At 46.2% G+C, this 18522-nt stretch overlaps 1 protein-coding gene across 4 annotated transcripts in view; it reads right to left on the reverse strand.

Moving 5' to 3' along the window:
* sgk1 (serum/glucocorticoid regulated kinase 1) overlaps positions 1–18522 on the reverse strand; it is a 115282-nt gene that overhangs the window by 26646 nt on the left and 70114 nt on the right. The window contains exons 4-6 of one of the 4 annotated variants that reach the window (XM_036976412.1): positions 14716–14779; positions 6250–6328; positions 5835–5913 (exon numbers count right to left, since the gene is read on the reverse strand). In XM_036976412.1, the coding sequence (XP_036832307.1) occupies positions 5835–5913; positions 6250–6328; positions 14716–14779 (222 nt within the window). Of the gene's footprint in view, positions 1–5834; positions 5914–6249; positions 6329–6996; positions 7195–9485; positions 9617–9852; positions 10003–14715; positions 14780–18522 lie in introns of those variants that run through there. The other 3 variants (XM_036976413.1, XM_036976415.1, XM_036976414.1) reach the window with 3 other exon arrangements.

The following is an 18522-nucleotide window of genomic DNA, read 5'->3' on the forward strand; positions in this document are numbered from 1 at the left end:
ACTACTACAATATATTTTGCACTACTATACTACTACAATATATTCTGCATGGGTCTACTACTATACTACTGCAATATATTCTGCACTACTATACTACTACAATATATTCTGCACTACTATACTACTACAATATATTCTGCACTACTATAGTACTACAATATATTCTGCATGGGTCTACTACTGTACTACTACAATATATTCTGCATGGGTCTACTACTATACTACTACAATATATTCTGCACTACTATACTACTACAATATATTCTGCACTACTACAATATATTCTGTACTACTACAATATATTCTGCACTACTGTACTACTACAATATATTCTGCAGTACTGTACTACTACAATATATTCTGCACTACTATACTACTACAATATATTCTGCACTACTGTACTACTACAATATACTCTGCACTACTACAATATATTATGTACTACTACAATATATTCTGCACTACTATACTACTACAATATATTCTGCACTACTGTACTACTACAATATATTCTGCACTACTATACTACTACAATATATTCTGCACTACTGTACTACTACAATATATTCTGCACTACTATACTACTACAATATATTCTGCACTACTATACTACTACAATATATTCTGCACTACTACAATATATTCTGTACTACTACAATATATTCTGCACTACTGTACTACTACAATATATTCTGCACTACTACAATATATTCTGCACTACTGTACTACTACAATATATTCTGCACTACTACAATATATTCTGTACTACTACAATATATTCTGCACTACTGTACTACTACAATATATTCTGCACTACTACAATATATTCTGCACTACTGTACTACTACAATATATTCTGCACTACTACAATATATTCTGTACTACTACAATATATTCTGCACTACTGTACTACTACAATATATTCTGCACTACTACACTACTACAATATATTCTACACTACTGTACTACTACAATATATTCTGCACTACTGCACTACTACAATATATTCTACACTACTGTACTACTACAATATATTCTGAATGGGTCTACTACTATACTACTACAATATATTCTGAATGGGTCTACTACTATACTACTACAATATATTCTGCACTACTATACTACTACAATATAGCTGCATTCTTAGAGTATTGGGACGCAGCCAAAACACCGTTCTGAGAGAGTCTGCCTGTTACCATGACTTTCCGGTTATGAATAAGGCAACGAGAAGACATAGTTACAGTTTCAAGGGTATTACAGTCTGATATCAAACTTTTACATTGTAAAGTCACCTCAAATCAGACGTTAGCCACTGCTTAGTTTACCACAGCACCCAAGAGGACAGAAGTAACCTGGCTCTCAGTGGGTTGACTTAGTTTACCCCAGCACCCAAGGGGACAGAAGTAACCTGGCTCTCAGTGGGTTGACTTAGTTTACCACAGCACCCAAGGGGACAGAAGTAACCTGGCTCTCAGTGGGTTGACTTAGTTTACCACAGCACCCAAGAGGACAGAAGTAACCTGGCTCTCAGTGGGTTGACTTAGTTTACCACAGCACCCAAGGGGACAGAAGTAACCTGGCTCTCAGTGGGTTGACTTAGTTTACCACAGCACCCAAGGGGACAGAAGTAACCTGGCTCTCAGTGGGTTGACTTAGTTTACCACAGCACCCAAGGGGACAGAAGTAACCTGGCTCTCAGTGGGTTGACTTAGTTTACCACAGCACCCAAGGGGACAGAAGTAACCTGGCTCTCAGTGGGTTGACTTAGTTTACCACAGCACCCAAGAGGACAGAAGTAACCTGACTCTCAGTGGGTTAACTTAGTTTACCACAGCACCCAAGGGGACAGAAGTAACCTGGCTCTCAGTGGGTTGACTTAGTTTACCACAGCACCCAAGAGGACAGAAGTAACCTGGCTCTCAGTGGGTTGACTTAGTTTACCACAGCACCCAAGAGGACAGAAGTAACCTGGCTCTCAGTGGGTTGACTTAGATTACCACAGCACCCAAGAGGACAGAAGTAACCTGGCTCTCAGTGGGTTGACTTAGTTTACCACAGCACCCAAGAGGACAGAAGTAACCTGGCTCTCAGTGGGTTGACTTAGTTTACCACAGCACCCAAGAGGACAGAAGTAACCTGACTCTCAGTGGGTTAACTTAGTTTACCACAGCACCCAAGGGGACAGAAGTAACCTGGCTCTCAGTGGGTTGACTTAGTTTACCACAGCACCCAAGGGGACAGAAGTAACCTGGCTCTCAGTGGGTTGACTTAGTTTACCACAGCACCCAAGGGGACAGAAGTAACCTGGCTCTCAGTGGGTTGACTTAGTTTACCACAGCACCCAAGGGGACAGAAGTAACCTGGCTCTCAGTGGGTTGACTTAGTTTACCACAGCACCCAAGAGGTCAGAAGTTACCTGGCTCTCAGGGTGTTGACTTAGTTTACACTGTTTGCTAACTAATATAATACACTAATGTGAATGAATCACTGACAAAATTACATGAAAAACACCGCCATCTGCTGGACGCATCGCCACTGCTTATATTTGTCCCCTTTCACAGCACGTACAAGTGGTTAACCTGTATGTGTGGAAGATAAAAAAAAAACGTTTTGCATATCCCAACTCCCCTTGAGACGCCCTTTGAGAGTGGGGTCACGGCCAGGGGGCAGCCATTATTGGCGGTGACCCAGGAGCAATTAGGGCTAAGCGCCTTGCTCAAGAGTACATCGGCAGATGATTCACATTGTTGGCTCTGGGATTTGAACTAACATCCTTTAGGTTACTGGCTCAATGCTACATGTAGTTTAATGTGTTTATTGCATTTTTATGTGCATTATGGTGCTATACAGGGCTCACCTGGAAAAGAAACCTCAGCATTGACTCCCTGTCTAAATAAAGACACCTTGGTCTCAGCATTGACTCCCTGTCTAAATAAAGACACCTTGGTCTCAGCATTGACTCCCTGTCTAAATAAAGACACCTTGGTCTCAGCATTGACTCTCTGTCTAAATAAAGACACTTTGGTCTCAGCATTGACTCTCTGTCTAAATAAACAGACTGGACTCAGCATTGACTGTCTGTCTAAATAAAGACACCTTGGTCTCAGTATTGACTCCCTGTCTAAATAAACATATTGGTCTCAGCATTGACTCCCTGTCTAAATAAAGACACCTTGGTCTCAGCATTGACTCCCTGTCTAAATAAACAGACTGGACTCAGCATTGACTCCCTGTCTAAATAAACATATTGGTCTCAGCATTGACTCCCTGTCTAAATAAACATACTGGACTCTGCATTGACTCTCTGTCTGAATAAAGACACCTTGGTCTCAGCATTGACTCTCTGTCTAAATAAACATACTGGTCTCAGCATTGACTCCCCGTCTAAATAAAGACACCTTGGTCTCAGCATTGACTCCCTGTCTAAATAAAGACACCTTGGTCTCAGCATTGACTCCCTGTCTAAATAAACATACTGGTTTCAGCATTGACTCCCTGTCTAAATAAAGACACCTTGGTCTCAGCATTGACTCTCTGTCTAAATAAAGACACCTTGGTCTCAGCATTGACTCCCTGTCTGAATAAAGACGCCTTGGTCTCAGCATTGACTCCCTGTCTAAATAAAGACACCTTGGTCTCAGCATGGACTCCCTGTCTAAATAAAGACACCTTGGTCTCAGCATTGACTCCCTGTCTAAATAAAGACACTGTGGTCTCAGCATTGACTCCCTGTCTAAATAAACATACTGGTTTCAGCATTGACTCCCTGTCTAAATAAAGACACCCTGGTCTCAGCATTGACTCCCTGTCTAAATAAAGACACCTTGGTCTCAGCATTGACTCCCTGTCTAAAAAAAGACACCTTGGTCTCAGCATTGACTCCCTGTCTAAATAAAGACACCTTGGTCTCAGCATTGACTCCCTGTCTAAATAAAGACACCTTGGTCTCAGCATTGACTCCCTGTCTAAATAAAGACACCTCGGTCTCAGCATTGACTCCCTGTCTAAATAAAGACACCTTGGTCTCAGCATTGACTCCCTGTCTAAATAAACATATTGGTCTCAGCATTGACTCCCTGTCTAAATAAACATACTGGACTCAGCATTGACTCTCTGTCTGAATAAAGGCACCTTGGTCTCAGCATTGACTCTCTGTCTAAATAAACATACTGGTCTCAGCATTGACTCCCCGTCTAAATAAAGACACCTTGGTCTCAGCATTGACTCCCTGTCTAAATAAAGACACCTTGGTCTCAGCATTGACTCCCTGTCTAAATAAAGACACCTTGGTCTCAGCATTGACTCCCTGTCTGAATAAAGACACCTCAGTCTCAGCATTGACTCCCTGTCTAAATAAAGACACCTTGGTCTCAGCATTGACTCTCTGTCTAAATAAAGAAACCTTGGTCTCAGCATGGACTCCCTGTCTAAATAAAGACACCTTGGTCTCAGCATTGACTCCCTGTCTGAATAAAGACACCCTGGTCTCAGCATTGACTCCCTGTCTAAATAAACATACTGGTCTCAGCATTGACTCCCTGTCTAAATAAACATACTGGTCTCAGCATTGGCTCCCTGTCTAAATAAAGACCCCTTGGTCTCAGCATTGACTCCCTGTCTAAATAAAGATCCCTTGGTCTCAGCATTGACTCCCTGTCTAAATAAAGACACCTTGGTCTCAGCATTGACTCCCAGTCTAAATAAAGACACCTTGGTCTCAGCATTGACTCTCTGTCTAAATAAACATACTGGACTCAGCATTGACTCTCTGTCTAAATAAAGACACCTTGGTCTCAGCATTGACTCTCTGTCTAAATAAACATACTGGTCTCAGCATTGACTCCCTGTCTAAATAAACATACTGGTCTCAGCATTGACTCCCTGTCTAAATAAAGACACCCTGGTCTCAGCATTGACTCCCTGTCTAAAAAAAGACACCCTGGTCTTTATGGGGGAGAGGGGACATTTCTACTTACAGGAGGAGAGGGGACACAGGAGGAGAGGGGACATTTCTACTTACAGGAGGAAAGGGGGCATTTCTACTTACAGGAGGAGAGGAGACATTTCTACTTACAGGAGGATAGGGGACATTCTACTTACAGGGGGAGAGGGGACATTTCTACTTACAAGAGGAGAGGGGACATTTCTACTTACAGGGGGAGAGGGGACATTTCTACTTACAGGAGGAGAGGGAACATTTCTACTTATAGGGGGAGAGGGGACATTTCTACTTATAGGGGGAGAGGGGACATTTCTACTTACAGGAGGAGAGGGGATATTTCTACTTACAGGAGGAGAGGGGACATTTCTACTTACAGGAGGAGAGGAGACATTTCTACTTACAGGAGGAGAGGGGACATTTCTACTTACAGGAGGAGAGGGGACATTTCTACTTACAAGAGGAGAGGGGACATTTCTACTTACAGGGGGAGAGGGGACATTTCTACTTACATGAGGTGAGGGGACACAGGAGGAGGGGACATTTCTACTTACAGGAGGAGTGGGGACACAGGAGGAGAGGGGACATTTCTACTTACAGGAGGAGAGGGGACATTTCTACTTACAGGTGGAGAGGGGACATTTCTACTTACAGGTGGAGAGGGGACATTTATACTTACAGGAGGAGAGGGGACATTTCTACTTACAGGAGGAGAGGGGACATTTCTACTTACAGGAGGAGAGGGGACATTTCTACTTACAGGAGGAGAGGGGACATTTCTACTTACATGAGGTGAGGGGACATTTCTACTTACAGGAGGAGAGGGGACATTTCTACTTACAGGAGGAGAGGGGACATTTCTACTTACAGGAGGAGAGGGGACATTTCTACTTACAGGGGGAGAGGGATTCGAGTTCATGAGTTCAGCCTCCTGTTGTTGGGGAGCCAAGTTGACAATGGACTGAACCTCAGGACTGGAGAGAGAGAGATACAGAGACAGAGAGAGAGAGACAGAGACAGAGATAGAAAGACAGAGACAGAGAGGGAGAGAGACAGTTGAGATAGAGCCTTGTCCAATATATCAACCATAATCCACCTTTGGGTACAATAAGTGTATGCTTTATAAGCAATATCAATATGGTTAGTCAGAACACATAGTTGTTGTTCAGTCTTTAACATGCAGTAATGACACACTGACAAACAGCCCACCATAAAGGGGTAGGCCTAGTGACGTAAAACCTAATAAAAACATTAAAAATAACTAACAAAAGTACAAAAAGAAACTAAACGTTATGAATCAAGTCCCTCACTGTTTGCAGGTGTCGGAGTTACTAGTGGCCAGCCTCTGAATGGAGTCATTCAGCCCCAATCTTCTCTGTTTCATAAACGCTGTGAGAGAAAGAACACAAGGTAGAAGGGGGAAAAACATGAAAAAGATGGAAAACCCACAGTGAAATATATTCCTTCTCTCTCTCTTTCACTCTCTCTCTCTCTCTCTCTCTCTCTCTCCCTCTCTCTCTGTCTCTCTCCCTCTCTCTCTCTCTCTCTCTCTTCCTCTGTCTCTCTCTCTCTCTCTCCCTCTCTCTCTCTCTCTTCCTCTGTCTCTCTCTCTCTCTTCCTCTGTCTCTCTCTTTCTCCCTCTCTCTCTCTTCCTCTGTCTCCCTCTCTCTCTCTCTTCCTCTGTCTCCCTCTCTCTCTCTCTTTCACTCTCTCTCTCTCTCTCTCTCCCTCTCTCTCTCTCTCTTCCTCTGTCTCCCTCTCTCTTTCTCTCTTCCTCTGTCTCTCTCTCTCTCTTCCTGTCTCCCCCTCTCTCTCTTCCTCTGTCTCCCTCTCTCTTCCTCTGTCTCTGTCTCCCTCTCTCTCTCTCTTCCTCTGTCTCTGTCTCCCTCTCTCTCTCTCTTCCTCTGTCTCCCTCTCTCTCTCTCTCTCTCTTTCACTCCATCTCTCTCTGTCTCTTTCTTTCTCTCTCTCCCTGAGTAAAAGTTATTGTAAAAGTCTCTCTCTCTGAGAGGGTTGAATGAATACGGTCTCTTGTTCAAGCGTAGATAGAATCCTACCAGTGAGTAAAGCTCCTTAGTCCTCATGTTCAAAGGTCATCAACAGAGCTGTGTGTCTGTGTTCCTTATTATTTATCATGGCTACAGGCTATAATCTGCACGGCCTGGTTCAGAGCTGTACTGTAGAGCTCTGTGTTGGACTTCTTCTATAGGAGAGCGGGAAAGGGAGGAGGGCGCGAGGGAAGAAGGCTGACTGCAGTCTCTCTATTCCGGAGTGTGTCATGGTATTCGACCCCAGACCGCATGGGCGTGTTCCAGCGTCAACGCGCATTCTGAGCGGCAGACCGTGACGTTTATTTGACAAGCCTGCGGTTTCAGACAATCCGGACGTGTTTGCGCTCAGAATGCGTGGTGGATATCTACAGTAGCCTTCCCCGCGAAAGCGCTGCGTAAAAAGAAGGGTGAAAACTCCCACGGTCCCGTCTTCGCCAGCTGAAAGAACTGTATGTACCATTACGAGCTTTTCCAGTGCTCCGAAATCAGCTGTGCAACAGATCAGAAATGTCAACGGCCATTGTAGACAGAGAACAAACAATGTGGGTTATCGCCAAAGTGTATTTAGTGTTAAGATAAAAATTTAAAAAACCCAGAGAGATCTTCTCTAAAACCGTCCAGACGTGATGCCAACAAACTTTATTTGTTCTTTCTGGAAACGGAAAACCACATCTAAATAACGTACCCTACAGTAGCCTCACCTGGTATATATTTATACAGTGGGGCAAAAAAGTATTTAGTCAGCCACCAATCGTGCAAGTTCTCCCCCTTAAAAAGATGAGAGAGGCCAGTAATTTTTATCATAGGTACACTTCAACTATGACAGACAAAATGAGGGGAAAAAAATCCAGAAAATCACATTGTAGGATTTTTAATGAATTTATTTGCAAATGATGGTGGAAATTACTAATAATATATACATATAGTAAACAATGAATTAAAGTCAATAGCCTACAGTAGCCTCACCTGGTGTATATATATATATATATATAATATAAAAAGTAATAATTCAACTCTGATCTCCACACAGACAGACAGGGGTCCAACACAGACAGGGGTCCAACACAGACAGACAGGGGTACAACACAGACAGACAGGGGTCCTACACAAGCAGGGGTCCAACACAGACAGGGGTCCAACACAGACAGACAGGGGCAACACACAGACAGGGGTCCAACACACAGACAGACAGGGGTCCAACACAGACAGGGGTCCAACACAGACAGGGATCCAACACAGACAGGGGTCCAACACACAGACAGACAGGGGTCCCACACAGACAGACAGGGGTCCAACACAGACAGGGGTCCAGCACAGACAGGGGCAACACACAGACAGACAGGGTCCAACACAGACAGGGGCAACACACAGACAGGGGTTCAACACACAGACAGGGGTCCAACACACAGACAGGGGTCCAACACACAGACAGGGGTCCAACACAGACAGGGGTCCAACACAGACAGGGGCAACACACAGACAGGGGTCCAACACAGACAGACAGGGGTCTAACACAGACAGACAGGGGTCCAACATCCAGACAGGGGCAACACACAGACAGGGGTCTGTGGGGGGGGGGGGGGGGGGGGGGTGAGGGTGAGAGGCCAGACGCCAAGAAAGGCCTCTGGAAATGCAAAAGTACAAACTGGAGGGTAGTAGCTCTCCTAGTCTTCTCCTACATTCAGCTCCCGAAACCAGTGGGAAAGGGCAAAGGCGTCAAAGAAATAGGGCATTGATTGTTATATATTTTCCGCACAACGAACGGAACACCCCCCCCCCCCCCCCCCCCCCCCCCCAAAACTCCAGTCAAGTCTCCAAACACACCGCTATTGATGATTTAATTAAGGTACTATGATAAGTTATTTATTTTGATCAGAGAGAGTGTGCTCTGCAGATTCAGAATGTCTCAACACTGTTAAACATACTGAATATTTGGAACACGGGGAAGTCTGTGTCGGTTTCGGGCTGGTTAAACCCTCACCTGGCTCTCGGTTTATTCTAGAGAAATAATTTACTTTCGCGTCATTCATTAAATCTTAGTCCAGGACAGATAGACAAAGTTCATACATTTCAGAATAAAGATACTGGTTCAGTAATTTTGAGTGAAAAAAACAACAACAAAACTATAAATAAATAAATATAAATAAAACAGTAAAAGTACTAAATTGCTCAGCTGCAGTAAAAGTCCTGTTACACCAGCCTAACAGCTGTTCACGCGCAACAAGCACAATTCTCCAAATCGATTATATGTCAAGTGTTCGAATCATTCCCCGATCAATACATTTTCACGTTTAATAAAATGTCAATAAAACAACACAGAATCCAGACAATTTCCGAAGTCAATTCCGGAGATGTAGCCTCGCATTGTTGTTAAACCTAGACTTTATCAGAAAACGGGCCATATACAAAGTTAATAAGCCTATAAGGATCCATCGATATTCATTATCAATAGCTTAAAACAGTCAATCAAATCCGTTTTCCTTTTCGACACCAACCTTTTAGTTGAGTAGCGGTCCTGTTATTAACGTGTTGCTTGTGGCATTTTTCCCCACGAGCAGAGCTGAGCGACTTGACTGATTCACGTTGAGGTGAGAAAAGAAGGAACCTCTGCAGAGCGCGGAGAGAACATAATACTTCTTATCAGTCCAACGTTATTTTAACATACCAGTAGATAACAAATGATGTTATAACCGGGTCCCGGGAGCTTATGGGGTGAACCGGGGGCCTTCTTCATCCTAATGTTTTATCTTCTCAAAGTATGAGATGCCCACGAGCAAGCAGGCTAATAAAGAATTAGCCATAATGAAATACATCCCTGTGTATTCGCATAGCAGTGTCTTAAAGAATGCCTAGGATACTTACATGTCAGGGCAGTCGTTTTGTCTTTCATAAAGACAGATTAGATGGCAAAAATAACGTCCACAAAATGTTTTTAAAAAACAAGACTATTCGTGGTTATGAGCTCCGTGTGTCTCGTCGTCGCTGAGTGCATTCCAAGATCTTACAGGGAAAGATTAGTTCAAACACCGAATATCTACACTAAGGTCCCGCCCCTTCACTGACTTTTATCTGATGTCGGAGACGGTCCTAAATGGCATCCTGTTTATTCCCTATGCAGTGACAGAAGTAGTGCACTAGTGAATATGGTGCCATTTGGGACATAATCGAGGAGAGAGTGGTGTGCCAGACCCCCCATCCAAAATAGTCGTCCCAAATGCCACCCTATTGCCTATATAGTGCACTACTTTTGACCAGAGTCCTATGGCACCCTATTCCCTATATAGTGCACTACTATAGACCAGACCTCTACAGAACCCTATTCCCTACATAGTGCACTACTATAGACCAGAGCCCAATGGCACCAAATTCTCTTATTTATGAATAAGGTACCATTTGAGATGAAGTCAAATGTTCAATGAATTACCCTGCATGGTGGATTGAGGTTAATTCATACATTTCACCCCCCCCCCCCCCCCCCCCCCCCCCGTCTTCCTCTTCCTCCCTTCTTCCTCTTTCTCCCCCCCATGCTTCAATTTTACATGTAAATCTTCTCTACTGGGTAGTGCCCACCTACAGGGCTATAATGACCATTCATGAAAAACAGTCTAAAATTAGATCCCTATCAAGTTCATATTGAATTGTACTCAAAGACTCAAGGGAAACAAACAACAACTAGCCTCACAGAGATAAACAGTCTGAGACAGATAGATTGAGAGAGACATAATATGATATTTTATGATATTCTTTTCAAACTTAAGAGTGTTTTTTTTTTAAATATATATTTTTTTACCTTTATTTGACTAGGCAAGTCAGTTAAGAACAAATTCTGATTTTCAATGACGGCCTAGGAACAGTGGGTTAACTGCCTGTTCAGGGGCAGAATGACAGATTTGTACCTTGTCAGCTCGGGGATTTGAGCTTACAACCTTCTGGTTACTAGTCCAAAACTCTAACCACTAGGCTACCCTGCCACCTCTACACTCTAACCACTAGGCTACCCTGCCGCCCCTCCACTCTAACCACTAGGCTACCCTGCCGCCCCTCCACTCTAACCACTAGGCTACCCTGCCGCCCCTCTACTCTAACCACTAGGCTACCCTGCCGCCTCTACACTCTAACCACTAGGCTACCCTGCCACCTCTACACTCTAACCACTAGGCTACCCTGCCGCCCCTCCACTCTAACCACTAGGCTACCCTGCCGCCCCTACACTCTAACCACTAGGCTACCCTGCCGCCTCTACACTCTAACCACGAGGCTACCCTGCCGCCCCTCCACTCTAACCACTAGGCTACCCTGCCGCCCCTACACTCTAACCACTAGGCTACCCTGCCGCCCCTACACTCTAACCACTAGGCTACCCTGCTGCCCCTCCACTCTAACCACTAGGCTACCCTGCCGCCTCTATACCCTACACTCTAACCACTAGGCTACCCTGCCGCCCCTCCACTCTAACCACTAGGCTACCCTGCCGCCCCTACACTCTAACCACTAGGCTACCCTGCCGCCCCTACACTCTAACCACTAGGCTACCCTGCCGCCCCTCCACTCTAACCACTAGGCTACCCTGCCGCCCCTCCACTCTAACCACTAGGCTACCCTGCCACCCCTACACCCTACACTCTAACCACTAGGCTACCCTGCCGCCCCTCCACTCTAACCACTAGGCTACCCTGCCGCCCCTACACTCTAACCACTAGGCTACCCTGCCACCCCTACACCCTACACTCTAACCACTAGGCTACCCTGCCACCCCTACACCCTACACTCTAACCACTAGGCTACCCTGCCGCCCCTACACCCTACACTCTAACCACTAGGCTACCCTGCCGCCCCTACACTCTAACCACTAGGCTACCCTGCCGCCCCTCCACTCTAACCACTAGGCTACCCTGCCGCCCCTCCACTCTAACCACTAGGCTACCCTGCCGCCCCTACACTCTAACCACTAGGCTACCCTGCCGCCCCTACACTCTAACCACTAGGCTACCCTGCCGCCCCTCCACTCTAACCACTAGGCTACCCTGCCGCCTCTACACTCTAACCACTAGGCTACCCTGCCGCCCCTCCACTCTAACCACTAGGCTACCCTGCCACCCCTACACCCTACACTCTAACCACTAGGCTACCCTGCCGCCCCTCCACTCTAACCACTAGGCTACCCTGCCGCCCCTACACTCTAACCACTAGGCTACCCTGCCACCCCTACACCCTACACTCTAACCACTAGGCTACCCTGCCGCCCCTACACCCTACACTCTAACCACTAGGCTACCCTGCCGCCCCTACACTCTAACCACTAGGCTACCCTGCCGCCCCTCCACTCTAACCACTAGGCTACCCTGCCGCCCCTCCACTCTAACCACTAGGCTACCCTGCCGCCCCTACACTCTAACCACTAGGCTACCCTGCCGCCCCTACACTCTAACCACTAGGCTACCCTGCCGCCCCTCCACTCTAACCACTAGGCTACCCTGCCGCCTCTACACTCTAACCACTAGAATACCCTGCCGCCCCTCCACTCTAACCACTAGGCTACCCTGCCACCCCTACACCCTACACTCTAACCACTAGGCTACCCTGCCGCCCCTCCACTCTAACCACTAGGCTACCCTGCCGCCCCTACACTCTAACCACTAGGCTACCCTGCCGCCCCTACACCCTACACTCTAACCACTAGGCTACCCTGCCACCCCTACACCCTACACTCTAACCACTAGGCTACCCTGCCGCCCCTACACCCTACACTCTAACCACTAGGCTACCCTGCCGCCCCTACACTCTAACCACTAGGCTACCCTGCCGCCCCTCCACTCTAACCACTAGGCTACCCTGCCGCCCCTCCACTCTAACCACTAGGCTACCCTGCCGCCCCTACACTCTAACCACTAGGCTACCCTGCCGCCCCTACACTCTAACCACTAGGCTACCCTGCCGCCCCTCCACTCTAACCACTAGGCTACCCTGCCGCCTCTACACTCTAACCACTAGGCTACCCTGCCGCCCCTCCACTCTAACCACTAGGCTACCCTGTGTGCTACCCTGTGTGTAATACAACAAGTGTAATATTTACTGTTCACTTAAATGTTTAAATGTTTATCCATTTCACCTGCTTCGGCAATGTAAACATGTTTCCCTTTTCTAATAACCAATTAGACTGGGTTCATGCAAGGGACTGATTGATGGTGCCTGGGAGGAATCCTCACTGTCAGTATATTGAACATTATTTAGACATCAGAAAGGGGTGTCTTCATTTCAAGGTCTCAGCTTGGAGAGAAGAAGCCTCGTGAGTTATTGGTCGGTCACATGTTGTTATTAAGAACCAAACATTTAATGAGGAATGAATTATGAATAATGAATAATGTAAATCATGCAAATATAACTTGTCTGTGTAAGCAGTGAATCAGAGCACTAACGGGACTGCCCCGGCAGAGCTCCTGACAGACCTGTACTACTACGGTGCATTGAGTTGGTTGGAACCTTTCCCAGCTTGCGGATAATACAGAATGATTCTTTTAAGATTGACTTCAGGTGTCCCTGGGGGCCATTTCCACGACATTACTAAGTAGTAATTTTTGGGATGGAAGAACACTTTCAATGTCAACTTAAACAACCAAAACCAGATAGAAAACATGCCAAAAATATATTGACGTAAGGAGTCACATCCCAGTAGAGGGCCTCCCTGGCTGGCCTGATGTAAAGGAGTCATATCCCAGTAGAGAGTCTCCCTGGCTGGCCTGATGTAAGGAGTCCTATCCCAGTAGAGGGTCTCCCTGGCTGGCCTGATGTAAGGAGTCATATCCCACATCCCAGTAGATGGCCTCCCTGGCTGGCCTGATGTAAGGAGTCATATCCCAGTAGAGGGTTTCCCTGCCTGGTCTGATGTAAGGAGTCCTATCCCAGTAGAGGGTCTCCCTGGCTGGCCTGATGTAAGGAGTCATATCCCAGTAGAGGGCCTCCCTGGCTGGCCTGATGTAAGGAGTCATATCCCAGTAGAGGGTCTCCCTGGCTGGCCTGATGTAAGGAGTCATATCCCACATCCCAGTAGATGGTCTCCCTGACTGGCCTGATGTAAGGAGTCATATTTCATATCCCAGTAGAGGGTCTCCCTGCCTGGCCTGATGTAAGGAGTCATATCCCATATCCCAGTAGAGGGTCTCCCTGGCTGGCCTGATGTAAGGAGTCATATCCCAGTAGAGGGCCTCCCTGGCTGGCCTGATGTAAGGAGTCGTATCCCATATCCCAGTAGAGGGCCTCCCTGGCTGGCCTGATGTAAGGAGTCATATCCCAGCAGAGGGTCTCCCTGGCTGGCCTGATGTAAGGAGTCATATCCCAGTAGAGGGTCTCCCTGGCTGGCCTGATGTAAGGAGTCATATCCCACATCCCAGTAGATGGTCTCCCTGACTGGCCTGATGTAAGGAGTCATATCCCATATCCCATAGAGGAGGGGAGAGGAGAGGGTGAGAGGAGAGGAGAGGGTGAGAGGAGGGGAGAGGAGAGGGTGAGAGGAGGGGAGAGGGTGAGAGGAGGGGAGAGGAGAGGGTGAGAGGAGGGGAGAGGAGAGGGTGAGAGGAGGGGAGAGCAGAGGGTGAGAGGAGAGGGTGAGAGGAGAGGAGAGGAGGGGAGAGGAGGGGAGAGGAGAGGGTGAGAGGAGGGGAGAGGAGAGGGTGAGAGGAGAGGAGAAGGTGAGAGGAGGGGAGAGGAGAGGGTGTAAGTCAGACTTACTAGAGTCGTTGGGACAGCAGTAGTACTCTGGGTCTGGTTCACTATGGTAGTACAGATCCATCGCCTAGAAAACAAGAGAAGCGTTAAGTGTGTGTGTGTGTGTGTTTGTCTGTGTTTCTGTGTGTGTGTGTGAGTGAGTGAGTGAGTGAGTGAGTGAGTGAGTGAGTGAGTGAGTGAGTGAGTGAGTGAGTGAGCTTGTGTGTTCAACGGAATCTGAGCACTAAGATTTTTTTGTTATTGTTTTATAGGAGTTTTGAAATCCACTGACCTCATGCTGACTACCAGAACTGGGGGAATGCAAGATGGCGGCCAGTGCAGATGAGATTTTTGGTAGCTGAAGGAAATTTTAGATTTGCTCCAAAACATATATAAGCATTTGGAGAGTTCGAGGGCCTTAAAACGTGGTATGAACATGGTGGTTTGTTTACCAAAGTAATTGATTACTTGGCGCTCATTATTCACCTCTATAAACTGAAAAGTCAACTTGAGTTAGCAACAACATCAACTAGCCAAGCTTTATAGCTAGCTAGCCAAGTTAATGTTGGCTAGCTAAAAGTTTAGCTAAGCTAGCTAGCGAAAGAGCTAGCTTGTCTACATGGAAACTCCCATGGCCGGATCAAAAATAAAATAAATTGAGAAATCATCAGCTGAGAGGGTATTTGGTGCTCCTCTTCAGAATATGAATATAATACTGCTGGTGGTGGACCGGACATTGCACGGATAATGCTGACAACCTGCGCCCATCCAATTCTCGGCTCATGCCGTTACCTCACGACCCCGACACTCCAGTCGAGTCCCACGAGAAAAGGACGAGAAGGCAAGAGGGTATGTCACTTCTTGAATGTGCAAAACAATGTTGTGATTCTTCTTTTGACTTTGAAAAAATAGATTAGAGGTCAGATGGCATGGAGGACATGGATAGGAAGAATAAGGTGAAAATTGAGCCCAATGAAGCAATCTGTTGACTTTGTCTCTGAAGAAGTAAAAAAACAAACATCAAAAGTGAAATGAAGAATGTAGAAGTTACCTGTCAGGAAAATGAAAGGGAAGTGGTTGAACTGGAGCAACATGATGAACGAGGCAGAGAAATACCAGCGCAGATGGAACCTGAGGCTTTATGGGATACCGGAGCAGGCGGTTGAGGACATCAAACAGTTGTTGACATCTGTGGAGCTGACATTCCAGAGTTGTTGACATCTGTGGAGCTGACATTCCAGAGTTGTTGTCATCTGTGGAGCTGACATTCCAGAGTTGTTGACATTCCAGAGTTGTTGACATTCCAGAGTTGTTGACATCTGTGGAGCTGTCATTCCAGAGTTGTTGTCATCTGTGGAGCTGTCATTCCAGAGTTGTTGACATTCCAGAGTTGTTGACATTCCAGAGTTGTTGACATCTGTGGAGCTGACATTCCAGAGTTGTTGACATCTGTGGAGCTGACATTCCAGAGTTGTTGACATTCCAGAGTTGTTGACATCTGTGGAGCTGACATTCCAGAGTTGTTGACATTCCAGAGTTGCGGTCATCTGTGGAGCTGACATTCCAGAGTTGTTGACATCTGTCATTCCCCAATCCAAAGCCGAACTTCAGGAAAATGTAGACATCGTCCATCATTTGGGAAGATTCAAGGATCAAGACAAGAGACCGAGGACAACCATCATCCGGTTCATCAACAGATCTACACAGGATCTTCTCTGGGGGCGAGCGAAGAACAGATCTACACAGGATTTTCTCTGGAGGCGAGCGAAGAACAGATCTACACGGGATCTTCTCTGGAGTTGAGCGAAGAACAGATCTACACAGGATCTTCTCTGGAGGTGAGCGAAGAACAGATCTACACAGGATCTTCTCTGGAGGCGAGCGAAGAACAGATCTACACAGGATCTTCTCTGGAGGCGAGCGAAGAACACATCTACACGGGATCTTCTCTGGAGGCGAGCGAAGAACAGATCTACACGGGATCTTCTCTGGAGGCGAGCGAAGAACAGATCTACACGGGATCTTCTCTGGATGCGAGCGAAGAACAGATCTACACGGGATCTTCTCTGGCTGCGAGCGAAGAACAGATCTACACATGATCTTCTCTGGAGGCGAGCGAAGAACAGATCTACACGGGATCTTCTCTGGAGGCGAGCGAACAACTGTGAGTATCTCATCGAGCAAAAGTTGAGGTTCACAGAGAATCTGACCTTCTGCGGACAAAGTGACACGGGAGGAGCTGTGCTGTCTATAGTTGCTAAAGATCGAAAGGAAGGTGCAAGAGTGATAATGGATGGGAAAGAAGTTCGGACAAATTTAGAAGACTTGACGAAGAGCCAGAGCCTGAGAGTTGGAACTGGAAAACACTGCCTAATTACTGGGCGAAAAGATGCCTTTTGTTGTAAAGACTAAACACATGAATGAGATAAGACTAACCTGAGAACTGGCATGCTAACACTGCCTACAGGCGTTTAACTCTGTATTGTAAAGACTAAACACATGAATGAGATAAGACTAACCTGAGAACTGGCATGCTAACACCGCCTACAGGCGTTTAACTCTGTATTGTAAAGACTAAACACATGAATGAGATAAGACTAACCTGAGAACTGGCATGCTAACACTGCCTACAGGCGATTAACTCCGTATTGTAAAGACTACGCAATATCTCCCCCTTGAGTACTACTTTGGTAATTTTATGATCGGGGGGGATATTATTTCAAGAATTTGAAGATGGGCGTAATAGAGTTAAAGGTGTATTTTAAGATATGAAAAGGATCCTAGTTGGGGATTTTAGTTCTGTTTCTAATGTGATGATTGACATAGATTCCATCCTAATAAACCCATCACTGATCATCTTGAGTTGAATAATCTACGTGTTGCCATATGGAGATCTAGATATCCTGATTAAATAGGAACTCACTTGGTCTAACAAGGACATGTCCAGACAGGGACAAGGACATGTCCAGACAGGGACAAGGACATGTCCAGACAGGGACAAGGACAAGGACATGTCCAGACAGGGACAAGGACATGTCCAGACAGGGATAAGGACATGTCCAGACAGGGACAAGGACATGTCCAGACAGGGACAAGGACAAGTCCAGACAGGGACAAGGACATGTCCAGACAGGGACAAGGACAAGGACATTTCCAGACAGGGACAAGGACAAGGATATGTCCAGACAGGGACAAGGACATGTCCAGACAGGGACAAGGACAAGGACATTTCCAGACAGGGACAAGGACAAGGACATGTCCAGACAGGGACAAGGACATGTCCAGACAAGGACGTGTCCAGACAGGGACAAGGACAAGGACATGTCCAGACAGGGACAAGGACAAGGATATGTCCAGACAGGGACAAGGACAAGGACATGTCCAGACAAGGACAAGGACATGTCCAGACAGGGACAAGGACATGTCCAGACAGGGACAAGGACATGTCCAGACAAGGACGTGTCCAGACAGGGACAAGGACAAGGATATGTCCAGACAGTCAAGAAATGTACTTCTGGTTGATTTTCTAATTCATTAGAAAATAGTCAAAGTATCCATTGAATCAACTGTTGTTACTGATCATGAAGCTAAATAATTATCAGAGTTATTGCAAACTCAGTAGTAGGCTGTTGGGAGATGATAAATTCAAGATGGATGCCAAAGATATTATATAAGAATTTTTTTTTTGAAAAGCTGATCTGTTTACTATGTCTTATGGGAAATATTGGGAATGAATGAGTTTTGAAATACGACAAACAGCCATGAAGTGAGGTAAAGAAATTGCTGAACTTAAAAGATTGAGGGTAAAACAAACTTAAGGAAATATTGTAT

Source organism: Oncorhynchus mykiss, chromosome 4, assembly GCF_013265735.2.
Source record: "Oncorhynchus mykiss isolate Arlee chromosome 4, USDA_OmykA_1.1, whole genome shotgun sequence".
Lineage (NCBI taxonomy): Eukaryota > Metazoa > Chordata > Actinopteri > Salmoniformes > Salmonidae > Oncorhynchus > Oncorhynchus mykiss.